The sequence below is a fragment of the Spinacia oleracea genome, chromosome 4, assembly GCF_020520425.1.
Source record: "Spinacia oleracea cultivar Varoflay chromosome 4, BTI_SOV_V1, whole genome shotgun sequence".
Taxonomy (NCBI): Eukaryota; Viridiplantae; Streptophyta; class Magnoliopsida; order Caryophyllales; family Amaranthaceae; genus Spinacia; species Spinacia oleracea.
In genome coordinates, this window is record NC_079490.1 from 48,008,353 (window position 1) to 48,025,996 (window position 17,644).

The 17,644-nt window shown below is 37.6% G+C and overlaps 1 protein-coding gene across 2 annotated transcripts; it reads right to left on the reverse strand.

Annotated features, from left to right (window-relative positions):
• Positions 1–5,500: 5,500 nt before the first annotated feature.
• LOC110802507 (putative lysine-specific demethylase JMJ16) lies at positions 5,501–16,671 on the reverse strand. 2 transcript variants are annotated; one of them, XM_022007930.2, is made up of 13 exons: positions 16,049–16,671; positions 14,764–15,059; positions 14,588–14,659; positions 14,303–14,380; positions 13,697–14,185; positions 13,279–13,503; positions 12,736–12,897; positions 9,602–9,970; positions 8,245–9,148; positions 7,828–8,151; positions 7,636–7,739; positions 7,057–7,254; positions 5,501–6,084 (listed from the first exon to the last, which is right to left on the reverse strand). In XM_022007930.2, the coding sequence occupies exons 2-13, from the start codon at positions 15,052–15,054 to the stop codon at positions 5,818–5,820; spliced, it is 3,483 nt and encodes a 1,160-aa protein (XP_021863622.1). In that variant the 5' UTR covers positions 15,055–15,059; positions 16,049–16,671; the 3' UTR covers positions 5,501–5,817. The 2 variants fall into 2 exon arrangements, with proteins under 2 accessions (XP_021863622.1, XP_021863621.1); XM_022007929.2 differs by having other exon boundaries at positions 7,828–9,148; positions 16,049–16,670.
• Positions 16,672–17,644: the final 973 nt, after the last annotated feature.

Below are 17,644 nucleotides of genomic sequence, written 5' to 3' on the forward strand. Positions count from 1 at the left end.
TACTTTGGCATAGCCTAGTCTAGACTCGGATTTTTTTTTTTTTATTTGAACATTATTTTTACTTTGAAAACTTTATTCGAACATCATTTTTTGAATACTTTGCCCATGTGACATTCAAGGTCATTTAATTAGCATGTTCGGTTTTGGAGCCGAATATTGTCGTCATAGGAGGCCTAACAACGACACAAAGAGTTATTTTATATTTTACAAGTCGCTTTTAGAATCGAGTGCCTTTTCATACGCCCTCGCAGCAATTTTTTCGAAAAGTTTTTTTTTTGCTACGTATATTTTTTTTTATGCGCGGGCACCGAGGCTGTTGTGCCTGACCAAAAGGCCAGGCAGCAACTTCAGCGCCCAGAAGTGGGCGTGAGAAATTTTAGCGCCCAGCCAGGGGCGTTGAAAATGCGTCCTTGGCTGGTTCTCGTTTTCAGTTTTCGTCTACTTTTGTTTCTGCGACTTTAATTTTGCGTGCTTGCCTTATAACGTCCTTTACGCGTTGTGCAGCGTTTGTGGGATTCGTTACAGGCCATCCTGAGCGTCGCTTATTTTTGTGGCGATCGTTCGGGCTTGCGGAACACGTATTTTGGTATAACTCTTTGGCCAATTGGTTCATGAATGTTTGGGCAATTTTTAAGGTCGTTGGTTTTCTAGCATTATTTGTCTAGCATTATTCGTACGCACAATCATAACATAGTCACAGAGTTCGCTACACATAACTACATTACAAACATGGATTTGAAAATTAAATATGTCACGTAGTTTATGATAGGCTTCTATGGGTAGTATTTGCGCCTGGCTTGGTACCGCTTCTATCGTAGATCCAACACATGCCCCGGTCGAGGTAGTGTCTTCAACAGACGAATTTCGCTCAAGAGGCCAACCCGCAAGTGCAAGCCAAGGGGGCATGCAGGCGAGAGGGACCTAATGAGCGAGCGATTGGGTTCGGGATAGGTGTACTACCTGCACAAGTACCGAGTGGGCAACATGCGCGGCGTATACACCCCCCTATTGGCGAAAAAAGGTATCCTTAGTCCCAACTCCCGAGGAAGCCGAGATTCGTTATGCGGTTCTGCCCGTTCACATTAATATGCTGATTTTCAGGTCGTCCCAACTTGATGGGGAAATAAACGCAGGGTAGGATCGTTTCACCCTTCGGCTATTTTGATTACCTACAAGCACGAGCATTTCCTTCACTATCCCCAGTGGAGTCGCCACTGTAAGGGGGTCGAAAAAGCACGAGGCTAATGCGTGACCTCGTCCCTCGTGGGTGTGACGATTCTTTTTATTCAATCAAGTGTAATTGGATTTCCTGTGAGTTTACACCCAATTGACTAGTAATATAGGAGTCGCCATTCAGTTTTTAACGACAATGAGAAAAACTGACAAAACCCGGTTATCGTGACATAAAGGGAGTGCAATTATGTTTGACCACGACGGCCGTAGGTTCCCTTGTGATCCCTGGTGTGGGGATCTCTCAACATACACCCGCAAGGTAGAGATTGAGGGTTCGGGGGACTGTAACTACCGAGAGGAGTACTTCGCTCGTCGATAACTCCAGAGGCAGGATATCCTTACTAGCTCAGCATAAATAATTGAAGGGACATGCGTTAACTATTAAACTAATCTGAGTTGATTTTAGCAATATGCAACATATAATACTAGATCGATCGTGATTATCTGATTTAAATAGTATTAAGGGACCTAGCATGATAATCCAATTTCCCAAAAATATTATATTTGTTAGGCGTGATAGAACAATCAGATTTAGTTAGTTTAACAGTTCATAAAAAGGGCGAGGAAAGCCATTAAATCATCGAAAAGGGACACATTACGACGCACCCTTGAGAGGTGTGTCACGGTTCTCAGAAAACTAACCACTTTGACTTTGCTATTTCTCCTTTTTATTTAATGAATCTCAATTATGGGACAGGATACGTTCTGTTCGATTTATGGATCGATTGCGACAGAACGCGTGAACAATTTCGCAGCGAGAGGCTTAGGCTAAGGGTTGGAGTCAATACTCAGAATATCAATTGTGTGTTGTGTGTGTGTTCTTTTCACGTCGAATTTGGGCTGTATTTATAGGGGAGAGTTCGTGGAAAGATAGAATTGCAGAGTTCTAATCCACAAAGAATTAGAAAAAAACACGTACCCAGGTATTTTCAGCGCCCAGGCCTGGGCGCCGAAGATTTCGGCGCCCAGAGCCAGGCGTTGAAAATAGGGTATGGGCTGTTTTCTTAGTCAGATTCGGATTCCTGAAATCCGTAGTGTTTGAGACTTAATCGAGTCTTTTAGTGCGTATCAATTTCATGACGGAATGCGTCTGGGCCCGTTACGAACTCTAGGCTCGTTAGGATTTTAATTAATACGTAACTCTTATTTCCGAATCATATTAGGAATAGGATTCTCGCAGTTTTCTATCTCATTTAGGATTTATGTTGGAGTGCAACACCTAATTCTGACAGGTTTCTATCTTTTATGACTTGCCACTTTTAGAAACTATCCTTTACGGCAGTTACTATTTTTAGCAGGTTTCCATAAATAGCAGGTTTCTATAAATAGCAGGTTTCGGGTGAAATGAAAAGGGGAATTGAGATTCGTTTATTTTATAGGAGATGCATTGTCAAGTGGAGATTTATGTTTTCATCATCGAACCTTCCCTTTCGAGAATGGGGACAAATGTAGGTGTCTACAGGTAATGAGATGTTAGTTGGGGATACTGTTGACCTATCCATGCTCATTAGACGGTTCAAAATCCCGTCTGTCAATATAACTGAACAAAAGCGTAGCATTAGGCCCCTTTGCTTCTATTTGTTGAACTGCTATTTATTTATAACAATGACAGCATATTTGGGGACTTGAGACTGATGTCGATTGTCAGTTTGCTGGAAAGTCGGTATTCCATGTTTCCTATGGTGGTTGCCGGGACTATTCTTTGTGCAGACGTCTTGAAAAAGGATGTGAAGTGTGAAACTTTTGGGGTAGCCCTTTGTTATTGCAGGTAATCAGTTTGTTGTATATACATATTTTTTAGACGATATGTTATAAAATTGCGGCACAAATACTTGTACACTACAAATTTAAAACAATTCTGGTTCGAAAGGGGTGAGCGCTGGAATATTCCAACACTTACATGTGCAGCGTTGGAAATTTCTGGCGCTTTACATGTAAGCGCAGGAAATTTTTCAGCGCTCGCCTTCTATATTTTATTTACTCATTCTATTCGTGCTTTTATTTGACCAAGATCGTGCGAGTGTTTGTGAAACTGATTCCCGTTGTTTTTTTTTTCAGGTCTGGCTCATGGAGCGACTGCGAATACTGGAGCCTCCTGCTGACTTTAGGACTTATTACCCCCGGACTCTTGGCAGTAGAAAATACCTACTCCAAGGAGAGAATGAAGTTGAATGGAATTCGTATCTTACTCATGGCCTTTGTTCCGTCAAGTGGGTGATCCCATGGTGAGGTTTGCAGTCTATGATAGGTGGGGGAGAATGCATTGTTTTTATGCGGCTCGCAGGTTATGAGGCAGTACGGCTTGCGGCAGACTATTCCTTTTTCAGATACCACTCCACCAAGCACAACCTCTTTCTCGCGGCAGCTTATCCTAGGGTGGGCATAATATTATGACGGCCTACCCCATTGGATGTCGTCGCGGAGGGGAGTATCGCCTTGGCTGAAAGCTATAAGATTTAGATGAACTCAGACGATGATATATTATTACGAGCCTTTTAAAAAAAACTAGATCCAAAAATAAAAAACCTGGATATGAAACTTTTGAAGAAATTTGTTAAGAAAATGGAGAAAGAAATTGGAGATTTCAACTAGATTTTATTTAAATAACTTACGTATTAGAAATATGATTTGTAAGACGAATGACAATATCATACACAACAAAGATGAGAAGTTTATTCTCAAAAATGAATATTTTGTTTTCAAAAACTGAACATTATTATTTCCAGCATTTAATCAACAAGAATATATACAATTTTCATAATAAACAAATATGAACATTAAAATCTACGAAATAAACATTAGTATGTATTAATACAAACTTCTAAAAAATCTAGATCTAAACAAAAAGGCAAATATGTCAAATACAACCTAATATAGTTCTCTATTTGCAAATTACAACCTCAAATTTCTAATTTTTCCAATTACAACCTTAAACTTGTATATCTATTTTAAATTACAACCCGAAACCATTTTCCAACAAAAATCACCGAAAGATGATGTCATAACGCTATTAAAAAAAATACAAAGTACATAATATCTATATTAAAAAAATATTTTTTCGATTATTTTACTTTTTTTGTTTTAATTCTTATTTATCAATTTAGTTTTTTTATAGAAATTATGTAATTATTTTTTTTAATAACATTATGACATCATCTTCCGATGATTTTTGCCGGAAAATAACTCCGAGTTGTAATTTTAAATGGATATATAAGTTTAAGGTTGTAATTGGCAAATTAGAAATTTGAGGTTGTATTTGGCAAATAGATAACTTTATTAGGTTGTATTTGATAAATTTTCCAACCAAAAATTAAAATTCCAGATTTGAATTTCTCAAAATTTGACAAAAAAAACATATGGAGATGTAAACCAGAAAATTTTTAAACCACTTAAAAATTAACAAAATATGAGTACAAATGTTTCACTCAACTTTTAATTTTGCATTTTTTTCATCCAAAATCTTGCTCAAGTTGATTTTCTCAAACATTAATTGTTTCTTTCTTAATTTTGCTTGAATCTCAAAAGTTTGGTGACCTATGTTTTTTGCCAATTTTGATTCATATTTCAACGAATGTTAAAGTTTTGTGAGTAGTTTTGGCGACAAAATGAATGAAAAGAGGCTTGTTGGAAGTATAGTAGATTTTGAAGAGATAAATAAATTGGGAGAGAGAAAATTTCTGGTTTATTTAGAGATATGAATTTTAGAGAAATTTTTTGAAAAGAGGAAGTGGGATTTTAAAATGAATTTTTTTTTTATTAATTTTATTTTAAAACCCTGTATAGCTTTTTTTAATACATGTGTTTGATACATGGGGAGTTCACCAACAAATGATAATTATATCCTGGTATAGCCATTACAAATATGGTGTGCCCTTCAAGAAAGATAGTAGGATAGTCCGGCCCTGCCTGATCCCTAAAATCATTCCCGGAAAATGACCTTTCTTTTTTAGCATAGCATTCGAATCTAGGTTAGAATAAGTATCCCAATCAAAGTGGGCTACATCTTCATCATTAATCACGATGATATATTTGAAGAAACCCCATAGATCTTTACCTTCCTCGTCATGGTCGTCAATGTGTACGATGACAGGGACACCTTCTATTATTAGCTTAATCTTTTGGTACAAGGATGGCACCGCCTCTAGCTCAGAAAGCAGACCACTTGAAATAACATGAACCACTAGATTGTTTGTCCAAAGCTTGTCGACGAGTGTTGTTGTAGGTAAATCAACCAACAAATTCCTTTAATTGTAATTTGCAAGTAAAATCTCCATTAAAATTATTCTATGCACTAAAATGGGATCCTAACAGTAAGTTGAAGAAAAAAGAAGAAAAAAAAAGGTAGTAGTTACCCACCAAATCTCTCTCTAAGAAGCCTGGAAAGAAAAATGAGGTATCCAAAGGATAAGTTTCCAGCTTCTCCTGTTACTAGTATATTATTGTCGACAATTAAATAAAAAAAAAAAAAAAAAACTAGGTAAAATATAACTCTACTAAGAATGTACAAAATCAATCTAACAGACGACCTCCAGTCTCAAGGTTCATCTGCCATTATATTATATCCCCTTGAGACTGGATGCTATACTACCTCGATCGGTTCTCAATCTCCTCATTCAAAACACGAGTCACATGACTTTGGTCATTACCCAAAATTTCACGTAGTGAATGCAATTCTTCGGGGTTTGCCTTCTTGAATAGTCCCCTCAGTATCTTGTCAGATCCTCTTACATTTGCTTCTTCCGACCTACCACCAGGGTTTAGGTTTGATACAAAACACTGTGAAATCTGTGCAAAGGGCCGAGAGTTCCAATACTCTGCACATATGCGGTTTTTGTCCAATGCTTCAACAACCTGTTGTAAAAACAAAACAATATTGGAGATAAGAACAACCACCACCTCATCCTGCACTCGTCATAGAGAATATACAAATTGATGGTCTCTACAAACCAAACTAAAAGACAGCACAATTGAACAATTTTATCCAGAAACAATTAAAAAAATATGTTCAGTGATACTTAATCTCTAGAGAAACTTGGACAGCTGTCAGTCAACATTCAAAGTCAACCCAGAATGAAAATAAAGATGTATCCTGATAATAATGGCCAATGGTCATAAATCATGATTGCTCAACTTAGACAACTGAAGAAGACCACCGTGTTAAATAGTCGTTGCAAAAAGCTTATTTGCAACCAAACAACACAGATGTTGTGACCTTTTCATCTAAACTTCAAATCTAAGGGCAAGATATCATATGTAAACCAAGCCAAAGAGAAACACCTTTAAATTTCAAACCATATCACTAAACAATAGACTTTAATGGTACATACAACACTACACTCCCCCATTCAAGGTTGACAAAGCTCAACTGATCACAATAGTGACTATACTAAGATGCTTTAAATGGGTCAATCCATACATTTACTGATACCGCACAAGTCAAGAACTGCTACCACACTACATGTCGCCTACTTTATGGAAAGGCCTTCAACTCAAATGATCCCCCTCACAAAAAAAATGTTTGTATTAACACTCCTAACCACAAGCTCTCATTTGGAATGCCAAAGGACTAATCAGCTGATCTTTTGTTGTTTATTTTATCACACCAACATATAATATTATGAACCCAATGGATCTAGACAGTGAATAGCGTAAACGCACTATTAGTTGTTTCCCATTACATTTACAACCTATCATCAATTATACTTTTATTCCGTATGGAACAATCATTGTCCCAAACTACATTCAACAATCGTGTACAAGTAAAAAAAATAACCATTTTATATGCAACAACCCGGGCATTCCCAGGCCATTAACTTTATGTACCTGGACAATAGCCGGGGAGGTGAAACCAAACATTTCAAATCCATCCAAGCTGCCAGGTGGCTGCAGAGGGGGAAGCTTTGTTTTCCCCAGCTTGTGTTGCTTAGTTATCTCTTGATTAACTCTTTCACGAACCAATTCCCAGCTTCTGGTAGGTAATGTCTGGACAAATACTTCACTTGGACAGTGCTCTAAGAAGACCTGAAAATTAATACGTCAACCTTGGAGTTAGACACCGCATCTGACTACAGATCAACAATTTTTTTCCACCAAAAATCAGTGACCCAAGCAGGCAACTGAAGATTACTATATTGAGAACTTAGAAGACAGGACTCAAAAGTAGCTCGTAGAACAAGACAAATTAAATTAAAAAATTCCCTACTTTCTTTTGTCAAAAATTTGGAAGCATGAAATACTAAAAAGTATGACGCTACACAGAATGTAACAAAGGTGAATGGTAGCAACAATTTAGAAAACAACAGAGAGAAATCTTCTATTTCTTGGCACGGACCACGGGTAGAAATATATAGCACTATCAAACTTGCAAAACTTAGTTTGAATAACTGAAAAAATGCAGATTACCATGAAAAGTGGTCCATTTAGTCCTCCATCCAAAATTCGAGAGATATAGTTGCACATATTTGTGGGATCTGAGATGTTTATATATCTGACTCGACTTTTAAACCCTGTCGAAGGAAATTATCAGTGTTGGGTAAAAACATACCAGAAAAAAACAGGAAAACATTAAGTTTGTAGAAAGCACATGCAACAAACCTTTCGGGAAGATGGCCCTGCTGGTGCTCCATAGATTTCCAGGAATCACAACCCCAAATTCTAACAGCTCAACATTGCAGTTGATTCTCCGCACAACTTTTGCAATGCGTGGACCTTTCTGGCGAGGATATTTGTCAACGCTGCTCTGACTACAAGATGGGCTCCCTGGAAGAATTCTTGCGTCATCAAGAACTCTCTGCACAACACTTTCATCCCTAAACTTAATGCCACATCCCACATTGGGAACACATGCTGCATTTTGAAGAAAGCTATCTGGAGTAGAGGCATCTGGGTCCTTTTTCTCAATACTGGAACCTATAGAACCTTGATGACAGGAAAGATTATGTTCATCAGACACTGCAACTGTTTCACATTTTACATTAGTTTCTTCTTTAGGAGATGTTGAACAAGACATACAGTCATCTTTATGCCCATCGGAGATCAAATTTAAATTGGCTTCAGCAGCCAACGCTGCATTAGCTAGATCACAAAGATTCAGCTTATGATCAGAACCCTCTATAATCTCAGGAACATTAGGACTGTCCTGGCCAATTGTTCCCTTATTTGCATCAATATATGTTTTATTAGATTGCTCATCCTCGTCATCACTAAGGCATATCAGATCTTCTGGCCCATGTGAAGACAACTTCAGCTGAGGTTCCATTCCAGTGAACCTCTTATTTGGGACTTCCTCTCCATCTTTGCCAATCTGCTGCTTGTCACTTTTTCGCTTACTTTGGCGTGACAATTTAATGGGAGCGACTTTTGTTGCTTCTAGGGCCAGTACAGCATCAGGGAACTTCCCCTTTTCAACCAGAGACATCTTTCCAACACTTGAAGCCAAAACAGCTGGGGTTTTGGCAATGACTTCATTATTTTTCAAAGTTACTATAGGTTGTGAGTTTGTCTTGCATATAATGTTTTCACCAGGTTGCTCTGAAACTGCACCACTAAGCCCTGTAAGTTGTCCATTATCTTTGGATATGCAAGAACTTAAGGCAAGTCCAAGATCAAGTCTGGCCCATCTGTATATGGCACTCAATTTTCCTTCTAGAGCATCAGCCAAGAGATTCAACTCTGAAACATCATAACGGAAGAGGAAAAATTTTCCATCCCAAGCACACGAGCACAATTGTTTTGCATGATTCAAACATGCAAACCTATCTGGGGAACAACGACAACCAGCAGCAGACAGGTGCAAATCAAAAAAACATATACTGCATTCCCTCTCAGTGGTGGCATCAAAACTATTCTCCATCTTCAGTGCCTTCGAAAACTTGCAAAGAAATTCCCTCCTCACATTCTCTGTATCGACACGTGCCTGAAAGAAGAGATGATAAAGTAGTGAGCTCAGTCATTCCAGTTGTCATTTTTCCATATGTTCACAATTGAGTTTGGTTTAGATCTAAAACATATTTGAGGTTGACAAATGTAAACAAAGTGGACCACAGGTCTACACCATACTTCTCTTCATTCCATAGGAACAAAGATGAATGAAGACAGTAACAATAAGAAAATTTTGACCAAAAAAAGTACAACGCTCGAACTGGCCATTAGCAGAAGTGCAGAGGATACTTCCCCCCCCCCCCCCCCCCCCCCCCACGCACACACATCATTATAAAATATCATTAATATATATATATATAAAAAAAAAAAAAAAAGCACACCAAGGAGGAAGAGCTAGAGGAAACAAGTCCAACAAAAGTGCAGTTTAGCATTACCATAGTACCATGCATAGCTTTCAGTTCTAAGAAGTGATAGAAGCGTATCATACCCTTAGAGATTTGGCTAAGATACCATCCCTTCCACAGACATCCTTCCATCTTAAATTATCCATGGTATTCTTCCGAAGCAAACTAAGTTCCCAGTTAGCTTTTACTGCTTCTCTAGCTGCCCCAAGCAACAATTTATCATGAGAAATAGTTGTTTTACGTCCCTGCTCACGATAAAGCTCCACAGCATTCTGTCCATGAGGAAGCCAATCAACAGGAGCTACATTCACTGCCTCTGCACAGTTGAACCCAGAATTGAACCCAGCATGATATGCCCGAGGAAAAGTCAAGACAAACTCTCCTGCATTTTGCACACATCGATAGACAGGCACCCCTGCAGATTTTAAGATGGATGGAGAAAGTTGGGTAACCTGCATTGAATTAACAAACATTAGCAAATTCTAAATCTACACTCAAAACATATCAAGCACGGATAAAATACTACTTCATAAGAATAAGAATCACATCTACTATTGAATATTCTGCTTGAAGAACATGTAAGGGGGTTGGTTCGCACGGGGTAAAGGGAATGAAATCAACAAAGGGAAAGAAAGAGAATGGGAACAAATCCCTTTAATTTAAAATGTTGTTTGGGTTATCATTTGTTCAATACTCCGTATTTCACATCTTTCCTTCTCTCACAATTGTTCCACCACATGAGAGCCGCCACCACCTTCTCCTCCCTCGACGCCGCCTTCTTCACTCTCACAGCGCCGGCACCACCTTCTTCTACCTCGCAGCACCGAGGCATTCTTCACCCTCGCGGCGCCGCGACCTTCTTCACCCTCGCGGCGCAGCCTTCTTCTCCTCGCAGCGCCCCCTTTTATTTCTTTCTACTCCTATTATTTTCACAATTTCATAGAAAATTTGTGGTTTTAATGATCAAATTCGACCATAAAACTTCAGATGTGGAGTTTTCATGGTCGAATTTGACCATTTAAAGCCATGATTAAGACAAAAAGGTGATATTTCATTCTTAGTCTTGATGATACTTTTTTTGAAAACATAAATCATGGTTGTGGAGTATTTTCGGTGGGTAGGGTTTCTTTGGTGGCCGATTTGTGGCGGTTGGTGGCTGGGGTGGAGGTTAGGTGGGATTTCGGGTGATTTCTAGTGTGACAGGGGTGGTTGCGAGGTGGAGGGAGAAGAAGGCGGCGGCGCGGCGAGGGTCGGGTAGGTGGGGTTCGGTTGGGTGGGTCGACGGTGAAGGTGGTACAGCCGTACACGTGGTGGTGGTGGCATAGATAAAAAATGAGGTATAGGTCACGGTCGCGGAGTTTCGGTAACGGAAATGATGCGTTAGTCGCGGACCGTGTCGCGGTAGTCGCGTAGGAATTTGAAATTTGAAAAAGAAGTCTCATGTCAGCCCCACTCACTACCTACCCTAATCCCTCTCCCCTAAATCGTACACGTGACATAATTAAATGAATTCCTTTGTCCACCGTCTCTCTCCTCTCTTGTTTTAGATCTTAAAATGGAGTTTTGTACTCTATTTCAGTGGAGTTTCTCTATTTCTTTCCTTTTTCCCTTTCTTTTTGTCGAAAACATGGGGAATTCGGCTGAAAACTGAGTAGATGTGAGGCTAATAATGTTTAATGCGGAAAAAATTGGTTCGGATCCGTTGTACCGGCCAAAATCTCGCCGTTTTTAAAAACCCCTTTACAACTCGGAATATCTCGTATCGCTAGCCTCCAAAACCTAGTTAACTCGGGCGATATGAGTTAACACGGGATAGTTTTTACACAATGGTGTTATAAAGTTGCTCAATGGTGGTCAATGATTTTGGGTGGGAGGAAAGGGAATGGAAAAACCTTGCGGGGGAGGGGGGAGGGGGGAGGGGTAGGTGGTAGGGTTTCAATTTAGAAGAGTTTTGGGGTAAGTGAAAAAGAAAAGAGGGTAAAGAGAATGAAAAAAAAAAGTCTAAGAAACAACAACAAAGGGAATCATACAAGTTGATTCCTTTACCCTTAGATGAATACCCCCAGTCAAACGCCCCCTAAATGAATTCTCTGAAATAATAGTTCTCTTTAATAGCAGTAAAGAAACAAATTAGCACCCACGTTCATTATGCTGGATGTATTTTGAATATAGCATGCAATGTCACAGGTGAATGTCTGGTCTCTCCATGAAATTTTCTGTCAATCGAATAGAATAGATCAGGAGAGTCAAAGTATGTTAAATGTTATGGAGCTGCACTACTTTTCCATTCACAAGGCTATAGCAAAGGCGAGAATCTCAGTCTTCCAGCTAAATTACTATGGGATAAAGTTACGTGGCTTCACTATGGTATATTCCCGCAAACATATTCCAGAAATTTGATACCACAAATTCCAAATCTTAGACCTGCTTTCTTCTCCTTCTTTACAAAAAGAAAGATTGCCCTCTAATCTGCACATTCTAATAAATGATAATCCTCAATACAATCTTATTCTCTGTAACATATCACATCTGTACCTATAAGTCCTTTAAACTACTGGCTACTTTCTTTTATTTTTTTGAGGGATTTTAAACTAATTCCTACTTGCCTAGGTCATGGTAATCTTTTCAAATATATGCAGCTTTGTGACCCTCGTCTCTGTAAAACAGCTATGTCAGCCTCACCCTTACACTTACAAAGATATCATTTCTTTTGGACCCTTTGTGGGATAAGCAATTTCTTGGCCTACTTCACAGAAACTACGAAAGTACTAAGTAGAGGAAACTTTTAGGACATCTGATTTAGTTCATGGTAATGCAAAGTTAAAAATTGCCCATTAGATATTCTTTCAACTCTGTTGTCTAAACACAGAAGATATCACTTCTTCATCAATGATCCATCGATCAAAACAAAGAAATGTACTCATGAAATGGAAACAAGGGTACTACTGAAGCTATACAGAAAGGACACATCTGAGTATATCATGAAATACTAAATAACAAAAACAACGCAGGATCTAATGCATCATCGTTAAACAAATGTTGTCTTACAATACTAAGTCACTACTCTTAACCACAAACAGTTTTAAGAAACCTTTTTTTTGGAACATTTAAATGTTAGAAGGACCGGAACATATGCCCAGAAAGAGATGCTTTCTCTTTTTCTTCATTCATTTCACTTATTCAACCCAAGAATATCTAAATAGTGATAGCAACTCACCAGTTTATGGAGGAGGTCAGGCTGCTCATCAAACAGATCAGGCAAACGTTTCTTCATCACTTCCTCCAGCTTAATGGCATCACTCCCGGGGACACCATACCACAATTTTGGAGCCCCAAAATGCATGTAATTCAGAGAATACAAATGATGATCTTCGACATGCTATTCAAACAAAAGAAGAAACAGAATCAGCTATAAGCCTATAAATGTCTCAAAAGGGTGCTTAGGAAAAACAACTAGTGGGTTATGTTAAAGTTCGAATATACACAAGTCAAAACATGAAATTTGTATAGTAAATTACTGTCAGCATAAATGTCACCTCGTAATTTGTTTTGTTTTCAATTCATGGACAAATCTTGCCAAACCTTTTCCACTCCAGCATAATGTCAGTCTGACAGATAACTCGGACCACATACCCCAGCAAAATAGTATATACCCCCCCCCCCCCCCCCTTACCTAATGTATTCCACTGTACAAGTTACCCGTTTTTTAAAAGCATATCCTGGGATGCTGATAGGATTAGAGCTATCACTATAAACTTACCCAACAAAATGAAGAAAAGCACATTCCAACGTACAACCATGGCACTTGAACACCTGATATATCTGCATTTTCATAGGAAAGGACGGAACCAGCAAGCCTAGGTAAATTGTTCAAGTTCCATCCTGATTTCACATAATCCTCGTCAGAGGTCGAACAACCTTGATCAGAGAATTTCGGAAAGCCACTACCGAAAACTCCAGTTTCCAGATCTGCCCCATAGAGAACCTGAAAAGATATCCCAGTATCAAGCTACTATTAGTGCACGGAAAAATTTAAAGGACCAATTAGTGCACGAAAAAACTTAAAGGACCAATTAGTGCACGAAAAACAACCACCACCCCCCTCGCCCCTCCAAAAAAATAAAGAGTTAAAAAGAAATACTTATTAGTGAGGAAGTGTGCTAAAATCATTATCGCACCTCAATTTCCTTAGTAGGCTTCTCAACCACTCGCCAATATTCACCCTCTATATTATCGACTGATGGCTCCCAGTTTTCAACACCTGAATCTGTACAGTTTTCACTCCTGAAATACTGGACCTTAAAAGTGTCAGCATATCTCTGAAATTCATCTAGAGTGAATTCAGGGCCAGGTTCAAAACCAAATTCAGCTTCTCCTGGCTCCGAGGTCTTTCCGTTACCAGACCCGAATTCAACATCCATTCTTCCACATCTTCTCCTTTTCTTCCTGGAATGACTATGAACCTTAGACTGTTTTCTTGACGCATTACGATTCTGCAGTTTGTCAACTCTCTGTACACGGGTCACAAACTTGGCGTGTTCCCATATATCTTTTTCTTTAAGAGGACAGGGAGGTTTCCACAATGGAGGAGGAATAATACGACAAATTCCATATAATTCAGCTTGTGGGCGTATCTTTTCGATATACCTTATTGTATCTTTAAATTCCTGCAGAACATCATAACATCAAACCTTCAAACAACCTGGATAGAGATCTAGATTTTAAAAATTCTGGAACTTTTATTGATATTTAAAAAAATTTAAAAAAAATCCCAAGATAGAGACCTCTTCACTTGGGTAAAATACAGGCACCTCCTCTAGGTCAGCCCTACATGCAGCTTCAGGATGCCATCTTGCAATAACCTGTAACAACATTGTAGTCATAAATAGAGTTATCAGTTTATGATGTGTAAACCAACAAAGTACAACAAGTTGAACCTTTCTGCAAACTCATGCTGAAAACATCATCATAAACTCTCATATATTTTCATAGTAACAAGCTATGAACAACCACGGTGCTGAGAAGAAATGCAGTAATGAAGACAAAGGGCCAAGATAGCGAAAATGAACCTTTTGACAGTTTTGACACTCAGTGCAACCACGGATGACTCCTTTTGGGAGGCCAGGCTTTGTAGGAAAGTTCTGCACATACGAGTGGGGGGGAAAAGTCAGCAAAAAATAAACTGCAGTGACAAACAAAAATCATGTCCCACAAAACACTTCACACATAGATCAGAGAAAATCACCTGATCAAGCTTCTCACAATCAGACTCTTCATCAGAACATTGATTGTATCGACCATAATTCATAGACGGTCTATGCCTCAGGGATCTTGAAATCTTTCCCCCACCACCAATTCCAGGTTCAGAGTTTACATTAACAGATTCTTGTTGAGAGAGATTTGAAGAAACCGAGCAGCAGGGTTCACTGTCAGCATTTTGCACCTTCTTCGCCTTGAAAGACTCAAAACCAGGTGGGACTGCCAGAAAATCAAGATCCTCTTCCTTCAAACAAGCTCTAAGAAGTTCTGTCCCCATAATAGCTGCACATATTTATCACACGAAATGCTTTGAGTCAATGAATAATTCCAGTCAACATCTTATAACGACAATGGCACTAAGAAACCCAAAGAAAACTTGGCAGAAAGAATACAACAGATTGCCGAGGTACAATAGCAAAGCCTACAGAACAGGGAACAAATATATATATATATATATATATATATATATAGATTTCTGAACAAAGAATAGGTAAAGACTAAGGAAAGACAAAACTAACAAGAATAAGCAACTAAGCAAGCCAGCAAGGATTACATCAAGGGTAAAAAAATTGCAAGGAAAGATATGTACAGGAAAAACCCTACTTTGATAACCTAATACAAGGACAAGATCGGCAAAGATATTGATACTCGAGGGTTCTATAAATGACATGCAAGATTAACATTTGTCTCCATTAAAAATCTGACATTCAGCAAGATCATAACAAACCTAATTGAATACCTTTTTATCCACCCCAGCCCCCTTTCCTCAAAAAGACCAGATAACTCGTAAACAGAAAGCATACATCATAATATGTTCAGCACTAATAACCCGATCGCTCAACAAAAACTGATCTGCAGAGTCTTTGATTCGACCTATCCTAAAAGACTGTTGATGGATAACAATGGATCATCGTTTCGGTTTTACAGCAGATCTTCCTTTAAATTACTAAATCTGGATTACCATACAGCGAATTATTCGGAATCCAAATTAAACTTAATACTGAATGTATATTATATTCTGAAATCTGAATACATCCCAAAATATATATCACCGGCATCAAGTAAGGATGACTGATTTTTCTCTAACAGAAAATACCCATTACAAGATCATCCGTTCTGGCAGAAATTCACCATGTCAAAAATATGATTCAAAACATCCCTATTCATGGAAATATTCCTATTATCAATTACTGCATGTACTTACAGAACAAGGGTAAAATTTCTGAAGAACATATATCACATATGATTAATTAATTTAATGGGGGACTTACATAATCTTGATCTAAAGTATCTGAATATCAGGTTGACCAAGCCAAGCTGCTGAAACACTGCATTGACCACAACCCTGATTTTGATAAATCAATACAGAATTTGTTATACCCAGAAAAAAAAAACTTCAGTCCCAGTAAATTCCCAGATAAAAAATATATAATAGTTTATATTATTTATCAGGAAAAAGAGATTGACACGGAACTGTCAGATCTAACCCTAACCCCTCTATTCAGGAGATTCTACCCAGAAAAATTCCAGAAAATCCCAAATCAGAAAAAACCCATTAATTTGCAAAAAACATCAAACAGAAAACTAATGAATACGGATCAAATTAGGATGAATTTTTTTGGAGAAAAAGGTAAAAACAGGAAGAGAAAATCCAAGTTCAGACACGGTTAGGATAAGGGTAATTCTGGAATATAAAAAAATTATTGGTGCTGTGATGTGGCCTTCTGTATGTATTGAAGAATTAGGCAAAAATCCCTATTAAAATTAAAAGTTTTTGCTGTTGTTACGAACCCTAGAACCCCAAACAAAAACAAAATAAATTGGGGATTTTTGCCACCCACTTTCTTCAAAGTCTGGTCCGAATAAAAGAAAAAATAAATACTTTTGGGTTGTAATTAATTATAGGAGGTAAAACGTGTTAGCCTAATTTATTTGGGTTTTGTTGTTCTTCCTTTTCCTCTCCTTATTATTTTCTCCATAAAGCAACAAAATCTAAGTTTTATTTTTAATATGCTTAAATCTAACCGGAAAAAAATGCTACCGGATCAGAACCTCACCCGGATTAACCTTAAGATTATCTTCGTAAATTTAATCTAATATACATATATAAAGGAGGCATATTTGCTGAACTATTAGAGCGCCACCTAGGATTGCTAATGGTTTCGGCCAATAAAAAATAAGATTTCTAATTTATTTTTGAATTAAAAAAATCGAGTGCCACGTAGATAATTAATTAGGTGCCACGTAGATATTTAAATTAATTAATTAATTATTAATATATACAATTCCGTCCAAAATCAAACGTTCTAATAATTAAAAAATAAATCTAATATAAAATTCATCCAAAATCAAACACTAATCTAAAATAAAATTCAAACAAAAATCAAACATTAATCCAATATTAGAGAGCCACGTAGGAAATCTAATGGTTTCAGCCAATGAAAAATAAGACTTCAAAATTATTTTTGAATTAAAAAGTCGAATGCCACGTAGATAAATAATTAGGTGCCGCGTAAATATTTTTATTAAATAATTATTAATATTTCTTATATACAATTTCATCCAAAATCAAACACTATAATAATTAAAAAATAAATCTAAAATGAAATTCAATCCAAAATAAAAAATCAATAATCTAATATATAAAATATAGCAGTTGATATATGTAGGTGTTTTATTTTAACGTAACAATTTAATAGACACCGTGTATCGCACGGGCTAAAGTCTAGTTAAATAATATTTACGTCTTCAATGGGTAGCAATAATAAAGTAGATTAATTATAAATCTTTCAAACCTTTTATATATATATAGAATTGGTCCTCTCTCTTGTTTGGTTGGATTGAATTTTGGGCGGTTAAAAACAAAA

Excerpts from the sequence above, each read along its gene's own strand:
- LOC110802507 (XM_022007929.2), bottom strand. The coding sequence starts at position 15,054 with ATGGGGACAGAACTTCTTAGAGCTTGTTTGAAGGAAGAGGATCTTGAT. Across the intron at positions 14,186-14,302 it reads TATTTTACCCAAGTGAAGAG|GAATTTAAAGATACAATAAG; the intron begins GTCTCTATCTTG and ends GATGTTCTGCAG. Across the intron at positions 6,085-7,056 it reads CCTCCCCGGCTATTGTCCAG|GTTGTTGAAGCATTGGACAA; the intron begins GTACATAAAGTT and ends TTTTTACAACAG.